General features: G+C 38.3%; 1 protein-coding gene across 1 annotated transcript in view; it reads left to right on the forward strand.

The window, feature by feature from the left end:
• LOC130588772 (chondroitin sulfate proteoglycan 4-like) overlaps positions 1-23221 on the forward strand; it is a 39955-nt gene extending 16734 nt beyond the window's left edge. Inside the window, exons 6-10 of the mRNA XM_057389691.1 lie at positions 4740-4938; positions 8874-9005; positions 13121-13293; positions 16831-17014; positions 17522-23221. Coding sequence (XP_057245674.1) covers positions 4740-4938; positions 8874-9005; positions 13121-13293; positions 16831-17014; positions 17522-19572 — 2739 coding nt within the window. The 3' untranslated portion in view covers positions 19573-23221. The remainder of the gene's footprint in view (positions 1-4739; positions 4939-8873; positions 9006-13120; positions 13294-16830; positions 17015-17521) is intronic.
• Positions 23222-25142: the final 1921 nt, after the last annotated feature.

A 25142-nucleotide genomic window follows, 5' to 3' on the forward strand; every position in this document is an offset into this window, starting at 1 on the left:
AAATGGTCAGACCTGCTGAGGTAGATTCTGCTGCCTRCTTCTGTCTAGATATCCCAGTGGAATGGGACAAGAGAGAATTGATTATCTATTGGGTATTTCTTATACAAAACAGGACTGTTCCTTCTTTAGAAGTTGCAAATAAGGCAATGCAATCGGTAAAAATCTAGGATTGTCCAATTATTAGTGCAGTCACTGAAGCTATTGCTGTGTGATACTGAGCTAAGAAAAATACGTGTTAACTTTTTTCTGTTTCTCCCCAAAGAATTTTGAAGAAAATTTTTAAGTTGTTGACTGATGTTATCTTTAGCTCTTAATAACCATAGGTGATCTTTTAATCTACTGATCTTTGAAAAGGTACCCATCACTACAGAAGTGAATACTGTCATTTCAGTTTCAGTGCATTTTCAACTTGATTAATTAATTAATTGGTTTATTTATAGTATTTAAAACAGGACATATGTGTATAGTATTTGTTTTTGTTATGGTGGCACTCAGTAACCMAAGCCAATTTAGTAAAGACACTGTGCCCAAAAAGCCCCCCCATATAAAGACTTCCAATCTCACATCTGATGAGTAAAAACAAATTAGGTGACTCCAAAAAGCAGAATGAAATGAATATGGGTCAGCTAATGAACCTGTGGTCACCGTAAATCAACTGGAAGATATTAAGGCAGAGAAGATATTTAGGAATTGGGAATTGGTTTGAAAGAAGCTAAGCAGGATATTTTGAGGCTGCCATCATYCCCAGTGCTCTGTGAAGCAGTTTATAAATTGGTGGTACGAAAACATGCATATAATTTTATGTAGTTAGTTGTGTGTTGTAGAGGGAGAATGTAAARATTACTGTAAGGGTGATCGAACCCTGTGTTGTGTATTTAGCCTTTTCACATGAAAAAATACAGTTTTTAAATAGCCACAGTGGCAGTATTGTGCAGCTTTGCAGTGACAGCAGATAATCTGCAGATACCCACAATAGACGACATCCTGCCCTGTGCAGAGACTGCTGGCAGAAGGGTGGACTGCCTTCACCAGCATTTGGGTGGTAAAGAGCAAAGCCTTCTCTGGCTGAAATAATTGCAGTGATACTCCACAGACATCAGCATGCCGTAATATTTGTCTAGCCACAGAGGAYACTATGCCCAGTCAAATTTTTCTGTGTCTCTGTTCTTGTGCATTGCTGGTATTGAACTGTTGGCATTGAACTGCTGGAATTGCAGTCTATTAACAGGACTAAGGCTGTACTGCAATGCAGCTTATGGATTTTCCAAAAATATCTGAATCTACTCTTTCCAGGAGCAAGGATAACAATGCTTCGCCTCCCCAGAGCTGGTCCTCTTCACTGGAGGCAGTCTGCATGCTAGAACTAGGATGTTGCCTTTATGCCTGGGGTTTTGGTAGTCATGCGCAAGCTAATTTTGAGAAATCAGGTTTGTTTTTTTTGTRAGTGGGTACCAATATGCGAGTAGGTACATATATGGTGGATTCATATGCAGTCTGAAACAAAGCAGTCAGGTTATCTGCTGGGGGGAATACACTCAGATGATTCTTCCTCAAATCAAATGTGCACATCCTCAGTAGGTAGAAGAAAATGGTTTTTTTGTAGTCTTGATAAATAAAAGAGATGAGACAGGCATTCCTGTGTAGGGTAATAGTGGCTGGCTCCATGTTCTACACAGTTTGTGCTCYTCAAGGGCATTGCTAGTGGTAGAAGCTAAGTAATAGACTATGTTGCTTTTAAAAACTCTTCAGTTTTAAAGTAGCTCTTTTGTATATTTTGTAACTTTGGAAATGTACGAAAGTATGAAATCACAGRCCAGTACTGTGAAAGCTGAGGTCCACTAGAACTGATTGATTTGACTGAAGTTTAGGAGCTCATAAATTTTGCAGCTCAGAATATAAAGAGTCAGAAGGAACCACTGAAAGGTTAAAAAATAGGCTAGCATATAGCATCAGCTTAAGTGAAGAGGTGCATTATGTGGCCAGTGATGTTGTGGCCAGTGGGTATAGGAAAGTWAATTTTGGCTTTTGTCATGGGCTTCTGGCCAAATGCAGGAAACTATAGGGCATTTTTATTTAGAAACTTGTATTATCAGCATTTTAGATATAATTTCTTAAAATTTCCACAGGTTCTATGGACATTTTTTATGGAGTGGGAATGGGTAAGGGAAATAGAATGTTTTGAAGAAAATCACTATCCTGGTATTGTATGTGTTTAAATATATGGGTAGCAATGCTGTGAAATGACTGTATCCTTCTGTTGCCACAAGAGGGCTATATTTTCCTAGAATTAGGTTTTTTTTAAAAAAACCAAAAATTGAAACTGATGATTTTTGTTGTTTTCTCTAAGTCACTCACTAGTGTTAAAATATGCATACACAGTGTCTGGTAGGATATGTAGCGTGCAAGGAGATACTGGTGAGCTGATTCTGTAAGTRGAGCAGAATAAATTATTACCCATCAACAGGGTCATGAACCTTTTTTTTGGAACATGTCTGCGGGATATATTAGGCTCATGAAAAATTAGTGTCATGCTACATCCAGGACGTTTAGATAGTTTTCATGGACTTCTTCAAGGAGATCTTGATTCCAGATACGAAATTGAAAATGCTTTTACTATTGTTGCTGTGTTCTCAATGTTTGCTTCCCTACAGTTTTTTTCAGCTCTTATATCTCCTTTCATACCTCAAGTATCATACTGTGGGCCATTTGTAGTACTTGAAAAGCATTGTGTGGCAGTGTGCTGGAACAACAGAGTTAAATACTGACATTATAGAAAAAAAAGCTTTTTTCTATAATTAGAAATTTTAATTATTTTTTCCTTTAGTAAGGAAAATAATTTGAAACTTAGTGAGTCATTTGTCATCCTTTGTTGTCTCATTCTTTATTAAATTTTGATACGAATAATTGCATTACAGCAAAATGCATGTTTCAGGGGAGAAAATAACTATTTGCTAATTGCAAGGCATTTACTACCGTATACTTATTTTTCAACCTTTTTTTCTRATTAGGAAAAAAGTCTAACTTCATCTCTTTTTCCATGGCACCTGTTTTGTCACACAAAAAGAAGATTGAAGTCCTTCCTCTGTTGAAGTGTTGTGGCACAATTTTTGGTGGTTTTGAAAGGTTTTCTCTCATAGTTSTTGTTAAAAAGTAAGATTAATTCTTAGTGAATTGTGATTGCTGATTTTTGGCTTTGGCAGAAGTAAAGTGTCCTTTGTTARGGATTATTTTCCCTCTTCAAACATTTGGTATGATGTTTCTGCTAGATATTTCTTAAGTGTATTAAAACCCTAGGAAGACAGGAAGGTATGATGCAGTGTGTGTTTTGAAGCTCAAGCTGAGGAATGCTATGATATAAATTCTGCATGGAAGTAATTGATATTGATGTAATGAATATTTTAGGAATTTTACTTCATGTTGAGATAAATATGTATTGTTCTATGTTTGTAATTTTGTCTATAATTACAAATAAATACAGCAGAGATGAAGAGTGAAATGGGCCATTGTTTATCCTTTCCAAACAAGAAATTACCTAGTAGAGCAGGGATGAAACTCAGAGAGCAGTCCTTTCYGCTTGAAAGAAGGGACYTTAAAGGTTGTCTAGTCCCAAATTCCCCTGCCATGGGTGGGGCCACCTCCCACTAGACCARGCTGCTCAAGGCCTTATGCAACATGGCCTTGAACACTGCCAGGATTGGGGAATCCACAACTTCCCTGGGCAACCTGTTCCAGTGCCTTGCCACTCTCACACTAAASAATTTCTTCCTAATATCTAAATAAATTTCCCCTCTTTCAGTTCATACCMATTACTCCTCRTCCTRTCACTCCAGTTCCTGTCAAGGAATCCCTTTCCAGCTTCCCTGCAGGCTCCTTCTGATACTGTAGGGTTGCTATGAGRTCTYCACACAACCTTCTCTTCTTTAGGCTTAACAGCCCCAAATATCTCAGCTTGACCTCATAGAAGAGGTGTTCCAGACCTCTTATCAACATTGTGGCCTTCCTCTGGAATTAGACTTAGAATCTSCTCCAGATTTAGATTTTATAGAATTAAGTAATGGTTTTTATACCATCTTTCTGAAAACTATTTAACTTGTTTGTCTATCGTGACCCTGCAAAATGGTAGGCAGCTGYTGGAGACTTTGATTCTTTCATCTCCCACTGGACTGAGCATCTCTGGGTTTTTTAGATCTAGAAAAGGGCCTTAAGTGTGTTTTGTTAGAAGAAAATAATGCAGCTACAAGAAATGTTCCATTTGTATTAGTGTTTGTGCTGTCCCCAGGCTGTTTTTCTTTTATCTTTTCTGCTGGTGCAAGTAGAGCATAGTGAATGCCTTGCCTGTTGCGAAATACATGATACTAATATTCACGTGTATGTGTTGGAAAGCAGCTCCTTGATTCAGTCATCATAATACAATTTTTGTTATGTTTCTTAGAGTTTGTATAATGCTTGACAAATAGAGCACTTGTGCTCTGTCTGAAACTCTTAACTGGTGTGTTTGCTTGTATTATTTCAAAGTCTTGTGTTTTGAAAATTGTTTGCCATCATGAGCTATGCTAGTCCGTGATCAGAGGACAGTAAGAAAACTTGTCATAGCTTCTACTGTTCCACAGCACAAATCTCTATTCTTTCTYTTTCTTGGAGTCATGTGTCATCCATTCCCTCCCCACTTCTCCTGTAGTCCCAATTTTCATTTGTATGCATTTTCTTTCTTTATTTAACAAATATTTTTATTTTTCTAGGTCTGGGTGGGTTCCATCACAGAAATAACTGTTGATGACCTCTGTGCAGAAGACAAGGACTCCTCACCATCAGAACTGGTGTATTCCATTACTCCACCTAGCAATGGGCACTTGGCTCTGAAGTCTTCTCCAAACAAGAGCGTTTTTGATTTTACCCAGGCTCATATAATTAAAGGGCAGCTGGTATTTGTACACAATGGTATGTGATTTCGAAATACCACATTAGCTACCAAAATACTGCTCCTGGATATTTGTGTTTGTAATCCATTAAAGATCCCATTGTAATGTCACAAAGATTTCAGAGCACTAGTTATGTGATACATTATCTCAAAAACTAAACAAGAAAGTGTCTGATGTCTACTTAAATATGTGCTCACTGAGAAGTCTTGGTGTTCTTATGACTCGTTTAATAGCAGCCTTCTTTCTTATAGTAGGGGAACATTTCCATGCACCAGTCAGAGATACRAAATCCATTTTTTTTACTATTGTGTATGAAAATTTCCTGAAGCCTTTCTGTCTTGTTACTATGCAGAGCTGTTCATGAACGAAAAGTCTCACAGATAACTGCCACAGTGTAGTGTTGGATGCTGAAGTTATGATTTTTCTGTGTGATATTGGCATCCTTTTCAGGCTGTGAAAGAATTAAGCCTTAAACATTGACTTTTTCTCCCAGTACCCAGTGCTAGAGTTTGGGTTTTTTGTGCATTTGAGAGAATGTGTGGGGAATAAAAGAAGTCAGGGCAGCTTTATGCATCCTTGAGTGGCAGTGCTGAAAAGCCACAGGAATGAACAATCCCAGTGGGGTTCCAGCCAGAAGACTAGGGCTTTCACAGGGTGATAGCTACTTGTTTCCTGCCCCAGCTCTATTACCTTATTATCTCAACTGAAAGAAAAAAAAAGTTGCTACAGAAGGAATAAATTATTGTTTTGGGTTAGAGATAGAAGAGGTACATTGCTGTCCTGCCAGCCCAGGGGCAGGCTGGAATTTGAGTGCTCCCTTGGGTGCAGCAGTCACTCCAGATTTGTGCTGTGKCTTCATGAGTTTAAAGTGCCCTGCCTTACAATGCCCTGTCCAGCAGAGTGCATTATGTGTTGCTGAAATTGCTTTAGAAGCAGCTGCTGGTGAGCTGTAGGTATCCTGCTCAGATAATATGGTCATGAAATGAAAGGTCAACAGCATGACAAAAGTGAGCCAAGCTGTTTAAGTTGTTCCAAGGGAGACTTTTACATGTAAAAATCCCTATGATGTTAAGACAGTGGTAAGTTTGAGTGAGTGGAAATGAATCCATTCTGTGTTCCAGAAAGGGCAGATGCACATCTGCAGTATTAGGGAGTGAATTTTGATTAACAGAAGTGAAAAGAACAGAAAATTTTGTTTTCCAGTGAGTGGGAATGTACAGTAAATTTGTAACAAAATTGCCCAGGTTGTGTGTCAGGTCTTGTGGCTGCTCTGGCTCTGCGATATGTTCTTCCTTGTGGTCTCCAGTGGTTCACAACATACTCTGGTAATTTAATTTTGTTACTTGCTCAATGATTTTCTTTCCTCCTTCATCTTGACCTGTTGCTGGAAATGTAATGGTACTCACATCTTGTTGCCCCCAGCCTTGTCCTGGGGCCTTTCTTTATCTTCTTGCTGTCATTCAGCTTTTTATCCCTTTTCTCTGCATTTTCTCTGTTCCTTGTCATCAGTCCTACAGTGTGTACTAGCCTCTTTGTCTCCTCTTGGAAGTACCCTCATCTACTCTTCCTACTCACTTGAGCCCTTTCCAAGGGGAAGAGCAGCATTTTCTTGGCTGAGGCAACTCTTCCATCCTCTGGCTATTCTCATGGCACTACACATTTTTTACACCTGTGTGTGGCAGTGACTCTCCATCCTCAGTGTCTTTTGTATTGCAGGTGAAAGTACTACCATACTTTGCTTTTATACCTCTAAATTAAACCTCAGAATTTTCCCTTCATATTGCTCAGCCTTGTCAGTTAGATTATTTGGCTTATTCTGTGCTGTGAGTTGCAAATCTTCCTCTTTGCTCTCATGCTTTCCTCTTGAATTTGTTTCCTCCATAATCCCTGATGGTTCTATCACAAGAGTAAATGCAGAACTAGAACACCCCTTTTCTGTACCCCTCTTTCAGCATGAGAACTYCTTTGCTTTTTCATTCTCACTTCACTCCAAGGTGCTCCCCTCCCTCTTTTGCAATATGGGGCCTCCCCTTTAAACCCTGCCAGTGTTTTTCTTAGGACAATAATGGATTGAACTCTTGTTGGTCCTGAAGCCCAAGTGTCTTCTCAAGGCAGCTTTTACAAACCTTCTTCCTGGTTTCCTTTTAATCACCTCTGATCAGAAACATCTTAAAAAAATAACTGTGATAAAATAATAAATGCTTCACCCAAGCAGAACTTTGAGATGTAGTTCTGTTCCTGACTGCTGATGTCAACGTGTCTGTGTCAATCAAGCAGTTGACCTGCCTTAGCCAATAAAACAAGCRAGGCTATATAAGCAGGTTCACTTGGGTTTTTTTCAACTTAGTGCAATTAGTAGACTCCACGATGCTTTCTTAAATAAGTTGGTTCATTTTTATTGGGAGAATACATCAGAAAATAAAAACTTTTAGAATAAAAACAGTATGACCTGATCTTCCAGAGCTGCTTCAGTGCCTGGCTGAATGTAAGCATTTCTTAAAGGTGTTGTTAACTATAATCTCAGAACCCACATTTGGTTCTTCTGATATATTAATTACAGTTAGGCAAGGTGTGCTGATCTTTACATGAAAGTACCTTCTGGCTTTCAGTATCCATATTCTTGTAGCAATATCTTGTTACTAAATAGGGCAAAGCAAATAGAAGACTGTGATAACTGCTTGCAACAGTTAATGTTTCACTTTTTCATTCTATTTTTCTACCTAATTGAACAACCTGGGGAGCCTCTGCTTAAAAGCAGCCTGTCAGTTCTGAGATACGTATTTTTACAGGAATCCACTCAGACTCCTGGAGGTATTTTAATATTTCTTGTGCCAAAGTACATATAGGTCCTAAGATTAAAGGGAAAAATGTGCATTTATTATGAGTGCACATAACCTCTGAAACAGTTTAAGCTGTCACAACATACCTTCTTCAGCAAAGCTGAAATGAAGCAAAGAGGCTAAAGAAACAATCCAAGAGTTGATTTGAACCTTTACATGTAAAACAGAATGAAGGAACATTCTAGATACTTTACTCCCCAAATTCCTTCTTTGCCTCTTTGACTGCTTAAGTACTTTGGACCTTCATAGGACATCAATCGAGTTGGGAATCCGGGAGTCRGTTTCCCCAAGTTTAACTTTATTTCAGCTCCGCAGAGTGAAGAAAGAGAAAAAGGGGGCGCTCTTGCTGATTTACATCTAAGGGATGTAAGGGATCTAGCCTTCACTGAAAACAACAGATCTTCCTGGGGAATGGGTTAATTGCATTATCAGTTTGTTTCATTCTAATTAAAATAAAARGGTTTGAATGAAAAATTGCTTTCAGGATGATTTTGGATATAATGCTAAGGAAACTTTCCTGTGTGCCCATCCAGTGTGACTTTGTCAGTCACACTGACACCACCCAAGACTTTAATTGTTAAGACAAAACGCCCTTTGCATCTGGTGGCTCCAGTGAGCTAATAGGAGCCCTGCTTGACTCTGCATGCTCTATACTCACACAGTGAGACAAGGTTTCCTCATTGACTTGACCTCAGGCTTCCCTTAGCAGAATCCCTGRTGCATGTATCCTTAAAATAATCACCATGCAACAACAGAATAACAGTTCAAGCTGGGAGCCTTKGAGGTGGCATCCTGACTAAAAGACCTCACAGTCTATGCCATGAAAGTCTGGAGCCCCTGGCTCCTGCTGTGTCCCTGAGTTCCAGTCCCCGGGCTGCAGGTCCCTGTGCCCTTTGTTGAGCAAAGAGTTGGCAGTTCAGGGCCTCTTGCCTCAGGCTCCTGCCACCCTGAGCTCAACCTACAGTTCCACCGCAGCTGCACCCAGTGCTACCTGCAGTGAATGTATTCCTCAATAATAGGCCACTGTAGCCAAGAGTGAAAAGTGTCCACTGTATGTTTGTGTTCTGTATGAGAGAGTAATACAAGAACTAATTTATTATTTTGATTTTTACAGGAGCGATGTATGGAGGCTTCAACTTTCAGGTGACAGATGGTTTGAACTTTGCACCCCAACAGAATTTTAGCATCACAGCTCGGATGCTGGTCATTAGCCTTGAAGTGAACAAAGGACTTGGAGTTTTTCCAGGTCTGTTTTTTAAGATTACCATGTTTTTTTCACGTGAAAATACTGCATAATGCAGAGTTATTTGTCAGAACGTTAACTGACTAAACTGTGGAAAACTGTACCTGGGAGCATTTATCTGTATTTTTTAAAAAAGGGTTAATGTTTTCTCAAACAGCATACTGCTTTTTTGCTTTGTAGTCTTCAACTTTTTGATATGTGCATGCTGGGAGTCAAAGAAACTGGAATTGAAATGTTCAAGTACACTGTTCAACACTGTCTGCCTAAGCTCTGGAGAATTCCCATTTAKGTGTGTTTAAAAGATCTATATTGTATTCAAATATTTAGAGATGTCTTAGATGGTTGTGATACTGCCTGGTAAGAGTGATAGAAGAGTGATGCTAGTGTCCATGAGATTCTGAATAGCACTTGTAAATTTACCAGATTGCTATTCACTTTTGTTTAAACTGAGTTACGGAGATCAGCACAGACTCACYGATGAATCAGAAAGACTGAAAACTTTGATTCATATTTGTGGATTTGTAGCTAGTTGGTTCAGCAGCTAGTATTTTTTTAATGAAGTCATGCCATTGAAGGAGTTGATGTGCTAAGAGATCTCACCAGAGCCATTTAGTCCTTTGCACTGGCAAGAGTAATTCCTCATTGACTTAGGAATCTAACATTTATTGCAGCATTAAAGAGGAAATAAAGATTAGTTTTGTCTCAGGAGTATTTGCATCACACTTTTGTTTGTTCTGCCTTCTTTTTTTGGTCGGTGAATGTGATCTATAGAATCAGAGAGGAATTAAGAATTGGCTGAGTTCTAGAGGTATTAATCTATACCTTGATTTAATAATTGGATATGGAAGGGGAGCACTTTATCTTCTTAAACTTCCTGAATATAAGTTGCATAAGCAAAGGTTTGCAACAAAAGCCACTTAAATGCAGGCAACAAAAAATGAGATTGTAGCAGCATTATCTCCTAATTCCGTCAATATAAATGGGATTCACATAAATCCACTTACAAAGCTTATTAACCTGCAATTTTGGAGTGTAGTGTTACCTTGGGCACAGGGATTTACTGGAATTCTATCCTAAACCAGTGATAATTGTAAGAAAAGTAGGCCTCATACTTCTATAGAAGGCAAAGTTTCTAGACTGTCAATCAGTTCACGAAATACAGTATTTCTTTCAGCACTGAAAAATGTGTTAATCTAAAATTGCAGGTTTTTTTCCTGAATTCTCACTTTGGGTTAGCAAAATTCCTTTTAGATATTAAAAAGTATTACTAGCTTTTTCAGATGTTTTCTTTATAATATTTTTTAAGGACATATGGAGCTGTATGGCTTTCAGCTGTACTTTGCCATCATGAAATGACTTACAACAGTGATGGTGCCAAATGTTATGGTTATGGTTAATGTATATAAAAACAACAGCCAGTGTCCTGTTATATTTTACAGCGCTATAAAAAAAAAAGTCAATTTTGAGCCAGCTTGAGAAGTCTTCTCTCTGGGGTGGTAAAAATTGAATTTACTGTGAAGAATTTACCATGTCTTCATGACTGGGTGTAAACTATTCTCTAAAGCATATTGTTCTGCAATTTTGTAAGAGCATGTACTTCTGTCTTCTATTGTGTTGGGTACACCAGATCARTTCATGTAATTTATAGATTCTTTTTCTGTTTAACAGAAGCTTGTTTTATTCAGCATGCTCAGAAAATTGACTGCTAGATATATTAGCTTTTTCTGCTAGATATGTGCAGTGTGAGGATTTGCTTCTTCAGGAAGGCAATCAAACAAGGAAGGAGCTGAGTTTCTCTGAGAAGGAGAAGAAGCCTGACTTTGAGTTAATTGGAAGCAGAGCTKTCTAATCAGTCTGTAGATGAGATGATTTATAACTTTTTAGCAGTGGTAGGCAGAATGCTTATGCCAAAGTGTTTTCAAAATCTTAAATGTATGAAGTAAAAATGCTGAATAAAATCTTTAGGCACTAACCTTATGCTGTTGCACTCTGCTTGAACTGATTAGTATACTTGGCATCACCTGTTCTTGTGAGCTGTGTGAGGAGTGTCTTCGTGGTGGGAGTGTTGTGAGGAGTGTCTTCCTCCTTCTATCTCTACTCCTGTCCCCTGTGTTTGGGGGGTTATTTTTGTGACCTCTTTTTCTGTAATTGGGAGTGCAAAGTCAGTGTTGACACTTCATTTTCCTTTACCCAGTCTGTTGGCTGGCAAATAACCTTCCTCTCCCTGTTGTGGTGTCAGATCAGAGAACTACTGTGGGTGCYGGAGAAGGTTCTCAACTTTTAGGTCAGAAGTGGATTAAGGAGAAGCTTCTGTTAGGGAGAGGATGTCATTTTACAGGAGAGCTTGATAGACTTGTTGTCTGCGTCTCCAGGGTGTAGAGACACACTGTGCTGTGCAGTGAGTGAGGTTAGGTCTGTTAGGAATCAACGGCGGTTTTTGGCAGACGTCCTTATTCTCCATGACCCTGCTCCGTGGTGGCCGTTGTGTGATACCCTGGTAAGGTTATGAAAAATTGGAGCAGTAACTTCCATTACTACAGTGTGAGCATGTTTTAAAGTTACTCTGTTAAGGCAATAAGGCCTGATTTGCATAAATAGCAGGTTAWTGATAAATAACTGCATTTGCAGATTTATATGGTCTGATTAACTGTTGTGCTCAGTTGTACATTTTTGACCACATCTACTGTGCACACAAGGTCATGCTTCCCTCCCTGCCTGTTGCACAAAAAAGGGAAAAGAAGGGAGAGGCAGAGTAGGAAGACTTCTTGAATTAAATATTGTGTAGGAGAATTTTTCTCAACTTGAGGAACTCCTTTACTTTTCAAAACAGTAGGGACACAGAGACACATGGGAAGGTAAAAATGGGAAAACAGGTAGAAGCAGAAGTTCTTACTATAACACCTCTGTTTCAAAATAATTGTTCTTTGAACCAGAGCACAAGCAGACTGCTGGTGTTAATAATGGCCTGCAAGGTATTCCTATTCTTCAGTGTCTTTACCATGTTTTTTCTTCTGAATGATATTGTATGTATATATACATGTTACTTTATTGTGTTATTCTTGCATGAACATTATGCTTTATTGAAGATGAATTTATAATTCAGACTTCAAGGATATGTACTGTTAATAGTCTTTTAAATTATGTATTGAAACTTATAAAAGCTTGTTGCTTAAGGAAAAAAGAAAATGTGAAAATGGAGGCACAGCTAGAAATTTGGGGGTAATAGGGTTTTGTTACTCCTCCAAAATTATCATATGAATTTTAGTTTGSTGATTGTGTACCTTTTAAACTGCATCAAAAGGAAGCTAGATAAAACTTCTTTTCTTTTAGGAAATAGGTTTGGTTTTGTCACAGCACTCTTGAAAATTGTCTTGGTTTACTAATGCCAGAAAGGTTATTATAATCTTTAAGCCAGAAGATAACCTCAATTAGGTTAGTATGGTGCTATGTATTAGAAGAATGTTGTTACCATTCAATCTTCATCTGACTTAGTAAATAATACATTATTTCATTTCAGGCTGTTATTTCTGTTATAGAGTCTTCTTCCTAATTTGTTAATTCAGTACTTATGTTTTGATTTCATTTAATGACAATCCTATTTCATGTTGTTAAAACATACTTCTGTTAATGATTGATTTTGGTTTATGTGTTCACTAGAAACTTTGCTGTGTTGAGGCTTCTCTCAATCAAATCACCTATGTCTTCTGTGGCAACAGGGAATACCAAAAACGCTGGAGTTTGAGTTCAGTTCTAGATATGTGGTGTAGAAACAAAACTTCTTATACATGCTCTATTCCGTACTTTGTGTGGTGTTTGCAGAAGCCAATATTTAGCAACTACATGTGCTGAAGAAAACAGCATTTTTTGCATTTTTGAAACTAGGGTTCATCCTACTAATGAGTTTTTTGATTGAAAAAGCTGTGGAAGGGYTGTAACCAGAAAGTAACTAGAAAAAGAGTAATCCTGCTGATCTTACCTTATTAAAATGCTAMGTAGAATACCTGGGAGRGAGTGCTAAGTAGAATACCTGGGAGGGAGTGTGAGTTGTGCATACAAAACTTCATATTTTGGAAAAAAATGCTGTTGWAAATCTTCTTCCTATAATGGACATTTTTTAGGTTCCAGGAAACCTATTTCACAACATGATCTGAAAGCTGTAACCAATGATGTGACCAGTGCAGGAAACAGAACTATAACTTTTATGATTGTAACTTCCCCAAAACTTGGAAGGCTGATCAGAGTAGATTCTGATGATACCACTCAGGAAATCTTCAGTTTTACGCAGTCTATGGTAAGCTTTTACTTTATAAAAACTAGTTGAGGGGTAGATTCTTAGTTCAAAGGGCCTCTCAGTTGCTTATTCTTTGTGTGATCCATTTATATCTGTTAAGTAACCAGGCATATGTGACCCATCAGTGCAATCACCCAGATTTGCTATGTCATTAAATATCTGGCATCTAGTAATGAACACAAGAGGAGCCTTTGTTCCCCTCTGCTTGGATACTAGCAGGATCTTGGCAATTCCCACTGTTTTGCTTGTAATACTATTTGTCAAGAAGAGCTGTCCTGGTGCCACTAACCAGCAGTCAGAGGTTGGAAGCCTTTAGTTTTTGGCAAAAGAAACAGCCTTTTTCTCTACAAAAAGTCCAAGTATCAGATTCATTTCAGCTGTACACAGTTCTCATGCGTGTCCCCAAGAWGACTTTTATTGACTGGATTGGTTGTGGTACTTACGTGTTTGAAGTACTAAGTGATACAGGTKCTCATGCTGAGTGACTGAAACGTGGCAGCTTATGCAACTTGGTGAAGAAAAACTGTTGCAAAAGGAATTACTTGTCTGTGTGCAGAATCTGAATATAAGGGTATCTTCAGCATGCATTAAGCTATTCTCAGAAAACTGAAGTGAGGGAGACAAAAGGGCATCAGTCTTCTGACTTTGCTTGTGGAAAAACATGTTTATAGATTTTAAATATAGCTGTTTAATTTAGCAGGTGAAAGAATAAGAAAATCTGTTGGCCAGAATTTGAAACTTGGCCAGTAAAACCTGGGAAAAAKGTTGATATTTTTATGCATTGTCAGCAGTCTTTGAAACAACCTGAMCAAGGACTGTTGTGGAATGAATCTCTTGGACACTGTAAATCAAGATGAACACAGAATGCTTCTCATTCTCTCTAAAAAACATGTTCTAATTCCATTATGGTATTGGTCTTGTTTAAAAAGTTGCTGTCTTTTGTCTTCTTTTATGAAAAAGATGAACTGTACAATGACACTGTTCCACTTAGATCCTAAAATGTGTGATTTTTATGACTATTAGATGAAACAGTTGAGCATGATAATCKAAAACCTTCCTGCTAAGGTTTTGAAGTGCCACTTTTTTTGCATGTGGGTATGATCAAAATGTGTGTTTATCAGACAGTACCAGGTCAGACCATGCCACTTAGTCTCCATTGCTTTAGTTTTTACTACTGTATAACTTATCTTTGAACTTTGTGAATTGTGTAAAGATTTGGCCTGTAATAATATGTATGTTTTTTSTGTCTGTTGGAGATGTTTCAATTGGCCATTGTAATTTCAAACAAGTAGGGCTAAGTGATTTCTTGCAGGTGGAATTAAGGTATCAAAACTAGCTTGCTGTTTATTCTGGTAGAGAATGAYATATGAGGGGTAAAAAAGGGATCCTAAATAAACTTTCAGTCCATTGTGTTGTAATCACCTCCTGATTGGAAGGTTGAGTTAAATATGAGTGAGAAAATTGCATTTATGTTACAAACATTTTACATTTTTATGGAGACTAAGGCATTTAGTTTGGTTGTGAGCTTGTAAATCTGATTTGAATTGAAAAAAAATCTTGCATTGGTGTAGGTCTTTGGGTTTTCATTGACCTAATTCTGTGTGGAGAAACTTTAAATTTCACTTTAGGAAAAGAACTATTCTGCAAGCTTATAAAAGTWGTTATCGCTTTTGCTGGGGTGCTGAACTCTTCCCTGTGCCCTGAGGTTTATTGCTTTCATTCCAAAGAAAAAGCAAAAAAAAAAGAACTGAAATTACTATTGCATTCCAAGATATTTTTTCTTGAACAGATGTAGTTCTAATAAAGAACTAATGTAAGAAAATTATTTGCACATTAAACACTCTTGAGTAACACAGGAGTGTTTCAACTTGATGTTTGCTTTTTGTTTTTCTGTGCAGTACTCTCTATGGTATCTTAGAAATACTTTCATCTTGCAGCAAGCCACAGCTTCTTCATTATATTTAGAGTCATTGCAGAGGTAAACACAGAAATCCTCACCAATTCTGTTCTGTTCTCAGCCCAGAAATTAGCATGGATTTGCAAAAAAAAMCAACAAAAACATCCAGACAACCAACCAATTAAGACTGATACTAAGCACCATTGAATTTAAATGACATATATTGTGCATGTACTTGTTACAAAAATTTGCTGTCCACAGCTTGAAGTCCTAGAGGCTTTGGAAAGTTACTCTGAACTAACACACCCTTTTACTATTAATTTTTTTTTTGTTTGTCCTATAATTAAGAATAAATTTAGTATAGGGAAATCAGAATGCTGGAGATGTACAGATAGGATTTTATCACATTAGTCTGAGTTTTTTAGAGAAAAAAATAGGATGATTTTGAGGCTGCTGAAAAAACTATTGTTGAAAGCCCAGCTTCCCTAGTGATCTCACTGGGGGCTGTTGCATTAATTTCAGGATTCAATCTCTCTCTATTCACACCTCAGATTCTATACTGCTAAAATGCATCATCTGTGATAACAGCAGGGGGGGTTTGTTGTGKTTTTTTTTTTGCATCTTTCAAGCATATGTGATGGAAACATGTGCTAATGAGCCCCTTCAAGGTGTTTGCAGGGTGTAAGGAGTGTGTTAGAATACTAAATATAGAACCAGCACCATCTCAGACAAGGATCTCCCTGGCAATTACAAACTAACATATGCTGGTCAGGTCAGTGGTTGCCTGGGAACTTGCCAAGGATTTAATAGGTGTAGCTCTCATCTCTCCAGGCCAGTCAATGAATTATCAAGCAGACCAGATGCTGAATCTATTGGATGAGATTCAGTAAGTGTTCTAGTCGTGCTGTCATTAGGAATTCTATTGCAGTTCTAGTGTATTATGGTATTGATCTTAAAATTCAGGTATAGTTCCAGCTGATGAGGAATAATCTGAAAATACTGCCTCTTTTCTGTTTTTCAATCTAAACAGTRAAGTGGTTTTATCTTGTATGTGCATTTTTCTCTCTGGAGATTTATTGCTGTGTCTTGCAATATTTTAAAGCTTGATTACTCACACTGGACTGATTAGATTCTCTTGAGTGTGATGATCTGCAAGGCCAGTGCAGGCAGGGATAGGACAAACCATATTCCTTCCTGTCTTAGGAATCCCCTTGTTGCTGTGCAGTAGAAATTTCCCACTGTGTGGCTCCATCAACTCTTTGCTTATAAGYGAGAGTAAATATCAATGGTCCTTACTTACACTTCTGGTTCTCTTTGTCTCTTACCGAGTACCCTTTGTTGCTTGCAGGAAATAACTGCATCAAAGTCCTTTTCCAGCTTTCAGCCTTTCATATGTTTTTTGAAGACAAGGAGTCCAGTGCTACTAAACAGTTGGATTTAATCTTAATGGTTATTTGCAACTGAAACAATTCTATGATTCTGTATACRTTGTGCATGAACTAAGGTACAAAGGCCTTTTTGAAAAAAGTTCTCAAGATACTTTTTTGGTGTTGAAATACTCCTCTGTTTATAATCATTTTTCCTCTTCCTCTTAAAAAGTTCCTCTTAGAACTTTTTTGTCTTTTCTTTACCTGGAACAGGTTGATGAAGGTGTGATCATGTATGAACACTTACACGCTGAGTCAACTGGCTGGCGTGCAGAAGATTCCTTTACATTTACTGTCTCTTCTCCACCATCAGCTCTCGATATCCAAGTGTTCCATGTTGTCATTTCATATGAAATTGGCAAGCATGATCAGAATAGTCGTCTTCTAGCAAATACAGGTAAAAAGACTTCACTGTTTGGGCTCCAAGTTGCTTTTTATCTGTCAGTGTTCCATCAAAGAACTGAAGAAAAACAAAGGTTTTTTTTTCTTCAGTAAGCAGTGACCAGAGATGGAGTAATCTATTATCTAATTATTATCTTATTCCAAGATAATAGCTTGGAAAGCTGCTTCAGTGCATCTTTAGAAATGAGATTACCTATGTATGATGCTTTCTACTGCTGTAGAAAGTATTTTGTTTTCTATAATGCGCAGTGAAAACACTATCCGAAGCTTTGTGATATTGATAATTYTTTAATCTTAGTGTATGCATTAGACACAAATCTTGTCTCTTAAATGTGGTTGTATTTTAAAAGTAGTGGTAATATATTTTTAGCCATGACATGCAGAAATCAAGGATACCTCAAAGAAGAAAATTTTCTGACCATCATCAGTGTTTGATATGTAATTTCTGACACTGGAACTATAAAATGTTCAGTTTCTAAAATTCCTTTTTCGTTTTTGCCAGGTGCCATAGTCCAGGAAGGAGGTAGAGTATTAATCAACRAAACAAATCTGGATGCTTCAAACCTATTGATTAAGCTACCTGATGTACAGCGCTCCATGTATGAAGTCTGGTATCAGGTCGTATCTTTACCCCAACACGGCATGATTGTTGTTGRAGAGCGAAATGTTACTAAAGAAAAACCTAACTTCTCCCAGTACATACTGAACAAATTTGGAATTATGTACATACATGATGATTCTGAATCTCTAAGTGACAATTTCACTTTTGCTGTTTGGTTAARCCTAAGAAGCAAACCTGCTACAAAGCCTCATAATGAAGTTTTAGAGGAGATGTTTAATATCACTGTTTTCCCAGTGAATGACCAATCTCCAGAATTGAAGACTAAAAGACTGCACTTGAAAGTCCTGCAGGGAGATGTGTCAATGCTGGGGGCAGAGAATCTGAAAGTTGAAGACTTAGATAATGCTCCAGCTGAGCTGAAATACACAATAGTTAGCAACCCCAATAATGGGTACTTAGCAATGAAAAGCAATCTCAATGTTTCTGTAAAAGATTTCACACAAGCTGATGTTGACAACGGTGAAGTTTGGTTTGTACAGGATGGAAGTTCGTCTTCGGGGGTGTTTTATTTCAGTGTGACTGATGGTAAACATCGCCCTTTATACAAACTGTTCAGTCTTGAAGTTGTACCAATCACTCTTGTCCTTGTCAACCTTACCAGTGTTGCACTGCCACAGGGCCAGACATTTGTCACTATTACTGATGTTCAGCTTGCAGCTGTCACAAATGGAAAAAGCACTAATATTATGTATGAAATAACTAAGCCACTCAAATAYGGGCACCTCCTGATTGGAAATGAGCAGGTTACTAAATTTGAGCAGGCAGATTTGTACTCAGGAAGGCTCTCTTACCATCTGACAAATCTCACTGCTTCCAATGAAGTGCTGGAGTTTATGCTTTTCACTGCAGAAAGCAATCTAACAGGACAAGTGCTGAACATCACAGTGAAGCCTTTAGTGCAAATTGTACCTGACCTGCAGATTTCAAATCAAGCAACGTATAAATTTGGAAGCAGTGACCTGRATGCTTCTGAGCTAGCCAGTCTGACAAACAGTAATCCTAGATTTGAAGTGATAATGCCCCCCTCTCATGGAAGGATTGTAAAGAAAAGATTTGTGAGTGATGCAGTGTTTGAAGATACTCAGACATTCACCCAGGCTGACATTGATAGTGGTGTTTTGCTTCTAGACATAGACAYAAATATGACGGGCATTGATGTGTTGAATGACTCATTTACATTTATACTAAGGGCAGATGCTGTGCAGCCTGCTGTTGGCTGTTTCCAGTATTCCATTGTGCCACACAGTCCTCCACTTGTGCAGGGTTTTACAACAGAAGTGCCTTTTGGAACCAGCAYGACCACTTTCAAAGCTTGCTCTACCTCAAAGGATGAGGCACCATTTTTCTCACAGAATGAAGAGCCTGCAGTAGCACCACAGAAGACTGAACCAACTGTGTGGCCAGGGCAGAATCACTGGGGAAATCTACATGGGGAAGACCCGTTGCTAAATCTGGCAGTGGGAACAAGTGTATCTGAGGAGTTGAAGACTACAAACCAGGTTAATGGTAGGAGCCCCAGAGAACAGGCTGGTGAAAGCAATCCTTGGTACATCATTATCCCCCTGGTCCTGGTGTCTGTGCTGCTCACTGTTGCTGTTACTTCTGTGTGCATTTTGTTGATGTGTCAGAAGAAAGACAAGACAAAACCTCTTGTCAAAAGTCAAACAGAGGCAGTGCTCAGTAGTCCAGATCGATGTCTGGAACGGAGCTTRGCTGTGCCCAGTGTCACAGTGACTCCTGTCCTGAAGGGGCCTGAGAGAAGGACACCCTCAACATTCATGGCAGTAAGACATGAGCAGCTGCTTCCTACAGTGGTTTCTCCAGCTCTAGAAAGGCATCTGRAAAACAGCTTTTTAAATCTTGATCCCGAAATGATCCAATATTGTCGAAAAACAAACCCAACTTTGAAGCGCAATCAGTACTGGGTATAGTTACGCCAGTTCTGATCATGCTAATTGATGTAGTGTGGAAAGGAGAATATACATTGTTGACATATAATTTGTTCTTTATTACGCTCATTTATTATAGGTCAAATGATACACTGTGTGTTAGATGAAATCTAAATGCCTGTGAAATAATAATAATAATCCTACTGATTACAGTGGCCATAAAAGAAGATTTCTAGTTGGTATGTCAGCACAATTCTCACTTAATTCAGTGGGGAATTTGGCCTCATGGATTTTGAATGCACTCTATATATGCAGTATTTTTTATTTCATGACAGGTAAAATAGAATGTTCTATCATGGATTATATATTTTTAATAGAATTGGTGGAGTTTTTTTTTAAAAAAATTAACTTTGCTATAAAGTTCTTGTATTCTTCTTGAATCACTGCTTCTTTTTGAAGAACTTTCGATTGTTTCTATAATTAATTTCCATGGTGCTAATTTCAATAATGTTGTTTTGACCTAAAGGCTGTTTAGAGGCCAATACTAAAGAAATAAAGCTGTGACTGTTATTACGGGTCACTGAACTGGGCATCCACAATTTAACCYAGCAACAACAATGCAGCTGTGAATAAGGATTTTGGTGGAATACTGTGAGAAGTTGTTTGTTCTCTTAGTTTCTTTTTTCCTTATTTGGTACTGAGCTCTAGCCTTTAGAGTCTGGAAACTGGTAAAATATATGCATTACCTCTACTCCACATGGCAAAAACTCTGTATCTGTCAGTCAGCCTGTCTGCTGAATTACCTTTAGGCTTAGATTTATGTCTGGATGTGTGTAAAATTTCCGGCTCCWGATCTGTTTTCAGTGAAGCCCAAATGTCTTTCTCTCGAGCCAATGTATTCAAGCAGATGGCAGTAGAATCAAGTTCTGGGCTGCATATTGTCACGTGTCCTGGAGCTACTGATTGAAGCAATCCTCCAACGTCTGTATCCTCTTTAGAAGTTTCACAGTTTACCCTTCCAGAACACTGAACCAATGTGCCTTATAYACTACTACCAAGTATTATGTACTCCATCTTTGTTCTGATAAAAATTTGTTGATAAAATGTGCAATAATTTYTGTGCAAAGGGAATATATTTGTATTTTTGGAAATTCAAGATCAGTAGTGATGTGCAGTCTTCAGTTAAGGTCCAGTTTTATTTCCACTGAAAACAAATAATAAAATTCCTGTTGACTTCAAAGAATGAAATGAGTTCAAGGGAATAGTCTTGTGATATTAACCAACCTCTTATTAACACTGAACTGTCAATCTATTTTGTACCATTATATTGTCACAGCTTCCAGCCAGCCTCTTTGTGAAAACACTGTTCTCAGCAGTCTCACCACTGCGCTCTCTCAGTAAATGCTAGAATTCCATTTTTATTTAGACCTAGGTAATGTCATTTTCACTTTTATAGAATGGCTTTATGGGCCTCAAGATCCTCCGTGCTATTCATTTCACATTGCTTTGTTTTGGATGGTTTTTTWAAATTGTTTGATGATTAAGTGTGTTTCTGTCATTTATAGATGGCAGTTATGGGAGATTTCCACCCTTAAGGAGGGCCAGATGTAAATTCTGCTTACTGCTGTGTTCTTGGAGCTGAGCAGAGGAGCAGTGGGGATAGTCCTTCTCACCTTTACCACCTCTGCCATRGGCAGATATGATTGTGGTGCATTTTCAGAGCACCCTTCAAGAAGAGTAGTGCATGTCACTGGAGAATATGCAAGTGACATATTCAGCCGGTCATGTTTTTAGAACACTAGAGGCTAAAGATACAAACTCTTTTTATGCTCTAGCTAAAATGTATTAGAACCTTGACACAGTTTTTATGTCTGYCATTACCATATCTTCCCTGAAGCAGAGTGAGTTCAAGTATGCAATCAGTGTAAAGGGCTCTGGGCATTCAGGTGTCTCAGATGGATCACTGTAGGTCTGCATGGTTGACGTTTCCTGCTTTCCCAAAGGAGGACTCTGGGACTCTTAGCCAKAGAGGTGGTGTTGCCAGCCACCACAGAGACACCCCTGCACCCTTTGTGGAGGTACAGCTCAATGTCTCTTGCYGTTTCCTGAGACTCCTACTAACACCAAGCAGACACCAGCTTCCTCCAGATCCCAGCTGTCAGCTGCAGCCTGCCTCCACAGCAGCAACCTGGTCCCTTTACACCTTCTCCAGGCCACACTCCAAGGAGGAGTAAAGAATTTTAATCCCAACACAGATCTGACATATGAAGAAGCCTGCATTGCATTTTTCTACCCTTGAGACCTTCCTGTCCACAGCCAAAGACACCTCATACTTCAARACGTACCAAGCAGTATGCCTACAGTTCGGTAGGGAAATAGTGCATTGCTGAAAACTGGAGTCCACTGACAAAATCCACACTGTCAGCTTGTGACAGGCTGAACAAAAATACAGAAACTTAATGTGTGCTTCATGAGATTTTGCTAGATGTATTGGTGTAAAGACCAGTGTGCCCAAATTTGTGATGCTCAGTGCACAATGGAGATGTATCATAGGGCTGATGTTGTGCTGGTGATGTAAAAAAATAAGACCATGACATAATAGTGAAAGTCAGAAAACCTGGAGTACAAATAGAGTCTGAGCATTTGCATGCAATGAGCCAAAAAATGACAACCTCCAAAGAGGTGGCAGAATATGTGCTGGCTCTTTTGACTTTAACCTAAGGGGYTGAAATCTTGCTCTGTTTCTGAAACGGCTTTGGTTGACAGCAGATGTTCATTTCAAGTAGATTAGCCATTATGGGATTTTACCTGGAACATTTGGCTCAATTTTTAAAGCACTGAGGGTTTTCTAAAAATTTGTTAGTTAAAATCAACATAAACACCTAATTAATCAGTGAAGTTGCTAGCATTCAATTTTCTTCCTCAGTTTTTGCTGCTGTGAGACAACTGTGCCAAAGTGCCTGCCATATTACGGAACATTTTGATGGAAACTTTATATGGATGTAAGTTTATTGTTAATCAGTGATTACTTGGTTTTATGCAAAATGCAGAGATAATATTGTAACTGATAACTACATACAAATTTTGCTTTAAAATTCCACCCTGAATCCCTAGTTGAAAAAAAAGTTAAATCTGATTATATTAAAGTAAACTTTCCTGTGGACAATACAATATAGTCTTTTGCAGRGGACAGTTTATCTTGTTTGTACACAGATATTTAATGTAGATAAGAGAAGTCTGCTCTGGCTTAGCTAAAAGTCCAGCCTTGAGGTGATAAAAACTAAGGTTGAATCTCATATTGGCTTTCCTAAATTACAGACAATATGCAAAAAATACTTTGAAAAATTGAAAAATTTCAATACAGAAAATGCAAGAAAACCRCCCCATTTTGTGTTTATGGATTCTTCTGTGACTCTAGGAACGTAGATATTTTATGGTCAGAATCTGGCTTGAATATTTCGGTTGTTTCCTTGACCTTGAAGTTGTRTGTTTTATTTAGTGAAGGTGAGGTTTAGAAAGGAATCCCCTTTTTACCAAATGGCRTTCTAAATTACAGCATGAAAGTGCCTTGTAAATACATATTAAATGAATAAACTGTTTTGTTTATAGTCCATGGACTTAATGTCTTTGTGTTTTCTTTAGAGTTGTGAAGAATAGAGACACAAGAGGATCCCATTGCCAATAACAGCATTGTTCTGAGTTTTCTGATGTTTTTTTTTTTGAATTGCACATGTGCAAGAAGATTTTCTGTTCTTTAACTGCACCTGATTTTAAAATATCCAATTCTTAAATACATTAATGCTGTTTCATCTTTGATTTTCATCCTGATCAAAAGTACCCCATCACTCCAGTTTCACTCACTCCAAATGCACTGTTCAACCTGATTTTTGTTCTCAATGAGAACTCAGCTGGTTTACAGTTGTTCCTGTAGCTTGAGGTAMGGATCTTCCTCTTGAGACATCAAGAAATGCTGGTGGCCCTGGGGAGCAGCTTCCCCTACACCATGAATCAGTGTCCTGAGCACAGAAGTCAGTCAGCAGAACAAGTTGTGTCCACCTCCAACAGCTCRGAAAATATTGGTTTGGGAAGAAAATAGGACAGAAATTATTATAAACCCTTTATGTTTTCTTTATTGAAATTCTAGTAAAGACTAGCTACAACTTTCGCTGCAGCAGCCTTTGCTAGTTTCTACAATGCTGAATTCTGCAGAGAATTTACTTACGTGGCCTCCATCCTGCTTGCACCACTTTTTTCAAGTCAGTCCTTGTGATGCTATATTGAAGTACATTCTGTGAATATTTTTAAACAGGCTGAAAATAATTGTCCTGGCATATTCAATGGAAACTGTATTAATTTATCTTTACTTATTTCAAGCTAAATAATTCCTGCCAGAGCTTGCATATCCCAAATGCAGTCCCAGAACAAAATGTTCTTTCATTGCAACTGGTGAAATATATATTTTCACATCTGTTTGTAGAGAGATTCTGTGTGGTGAAATGCTTGCTTTACGTGATCATTTCCTCATTTCCAGTCTTGCTGCTTGGTTATTTTTGTGGGAATGCTTTCTACATGCTGGTAGGCACTGCTAGACATGAAGTTATTTGCAGAGTGAGGTTTTAGCTGCAAAGCATTTGCATGGCTTCACAGTGAGAGGGGCATTAGTTTACATAAATTTGTTGGGCGAAAACAAAGGAGGAGCAGATTGAGCATTGATATGTCATGGGAGTGTCAGAACTTCTTGCAAGAACGTGGGCAAATCAGAATAAATTTGTGTAATGTAWAACATCTGACTGATCACAGTGATTTGTTCCAGCTCATACATTTTATCTTGCATAGGTACTTTTATATGTGCTGCATGAAAGCACACTGGTGAGAAAATTCTKGAGAGAATAAAAAATGAGTAATCAAGAGCTCGCATTTTGTATACAAGTGTGGACATTCAAGTATGTGTCAATGAAATTGAATCTTGAAGGGAGAGGCATGTAGGAAGCTGTTTCAAGACATGCAAAGTCACCAGGGAAGCTGCTTTGCTGGCAGTGAGTGCTGAGGAAGGGGTTGGTAAGAGAGGCAGGGGAAAATCAGAGGATTACAGACACAAGCTTTGTGTGATTAGATGGAGCTTCTAAAAATGAGAAGGTAATTTGGAAGCATACCCATGAGTTTGTATGAAAGGCAGAGGTGATGTGCTGGGCTGTGCCTAGGCAAGCGGACTGTGATCCACCACACTGCTTGGGAAAAGTGTCAAGTTGAATTTTGTTCCCACTAGAGGGAAAGGTCCTGCTTAGAGAGAGGTGTCAAGACTTAGAGGCTCAGTTTGCCTTTTCTTTCCCTCTGCAGCTGGCAAGAGCTCTAATAGATGTAAATCTTCTATGGCATGAACAWTTTGAATGTTGACTTAAGAAGGTTCTTTCAAGGAATCCACGTGTGGGATTCATAAGATCAGAACAATAAAATCCTTCTTTATATAACCATCAGCCAGACTGGCTGAGTTTAATTGCCTARGGTGTAACTCAGATGTTAATTCTGCTGGCATGGAATATTACCTTAAAAATAAAGCTCCAGTGTTCCCAGTGTCTTGGTCAAAGTGCAGAAAGGAACAGGATGAACTTGCT

The sequence above is a fragment of the Malurus melanocephalus genome, unplaced genomic scaffold, assembly GCF_030028575.1.
Source record: "Malurus melanocephalus ecotype Western Australia unplaced genomic scaffold, MMel_1.1 scaffold_18, whole genome shotgun sequence".
Taxonomy (NCBI): domain Eukaryota; kingdom Metazoa; phylum Chordata; class Aves; order Passeriformes; family Maluridae; genus Malurus; species Malurus melanocephalus.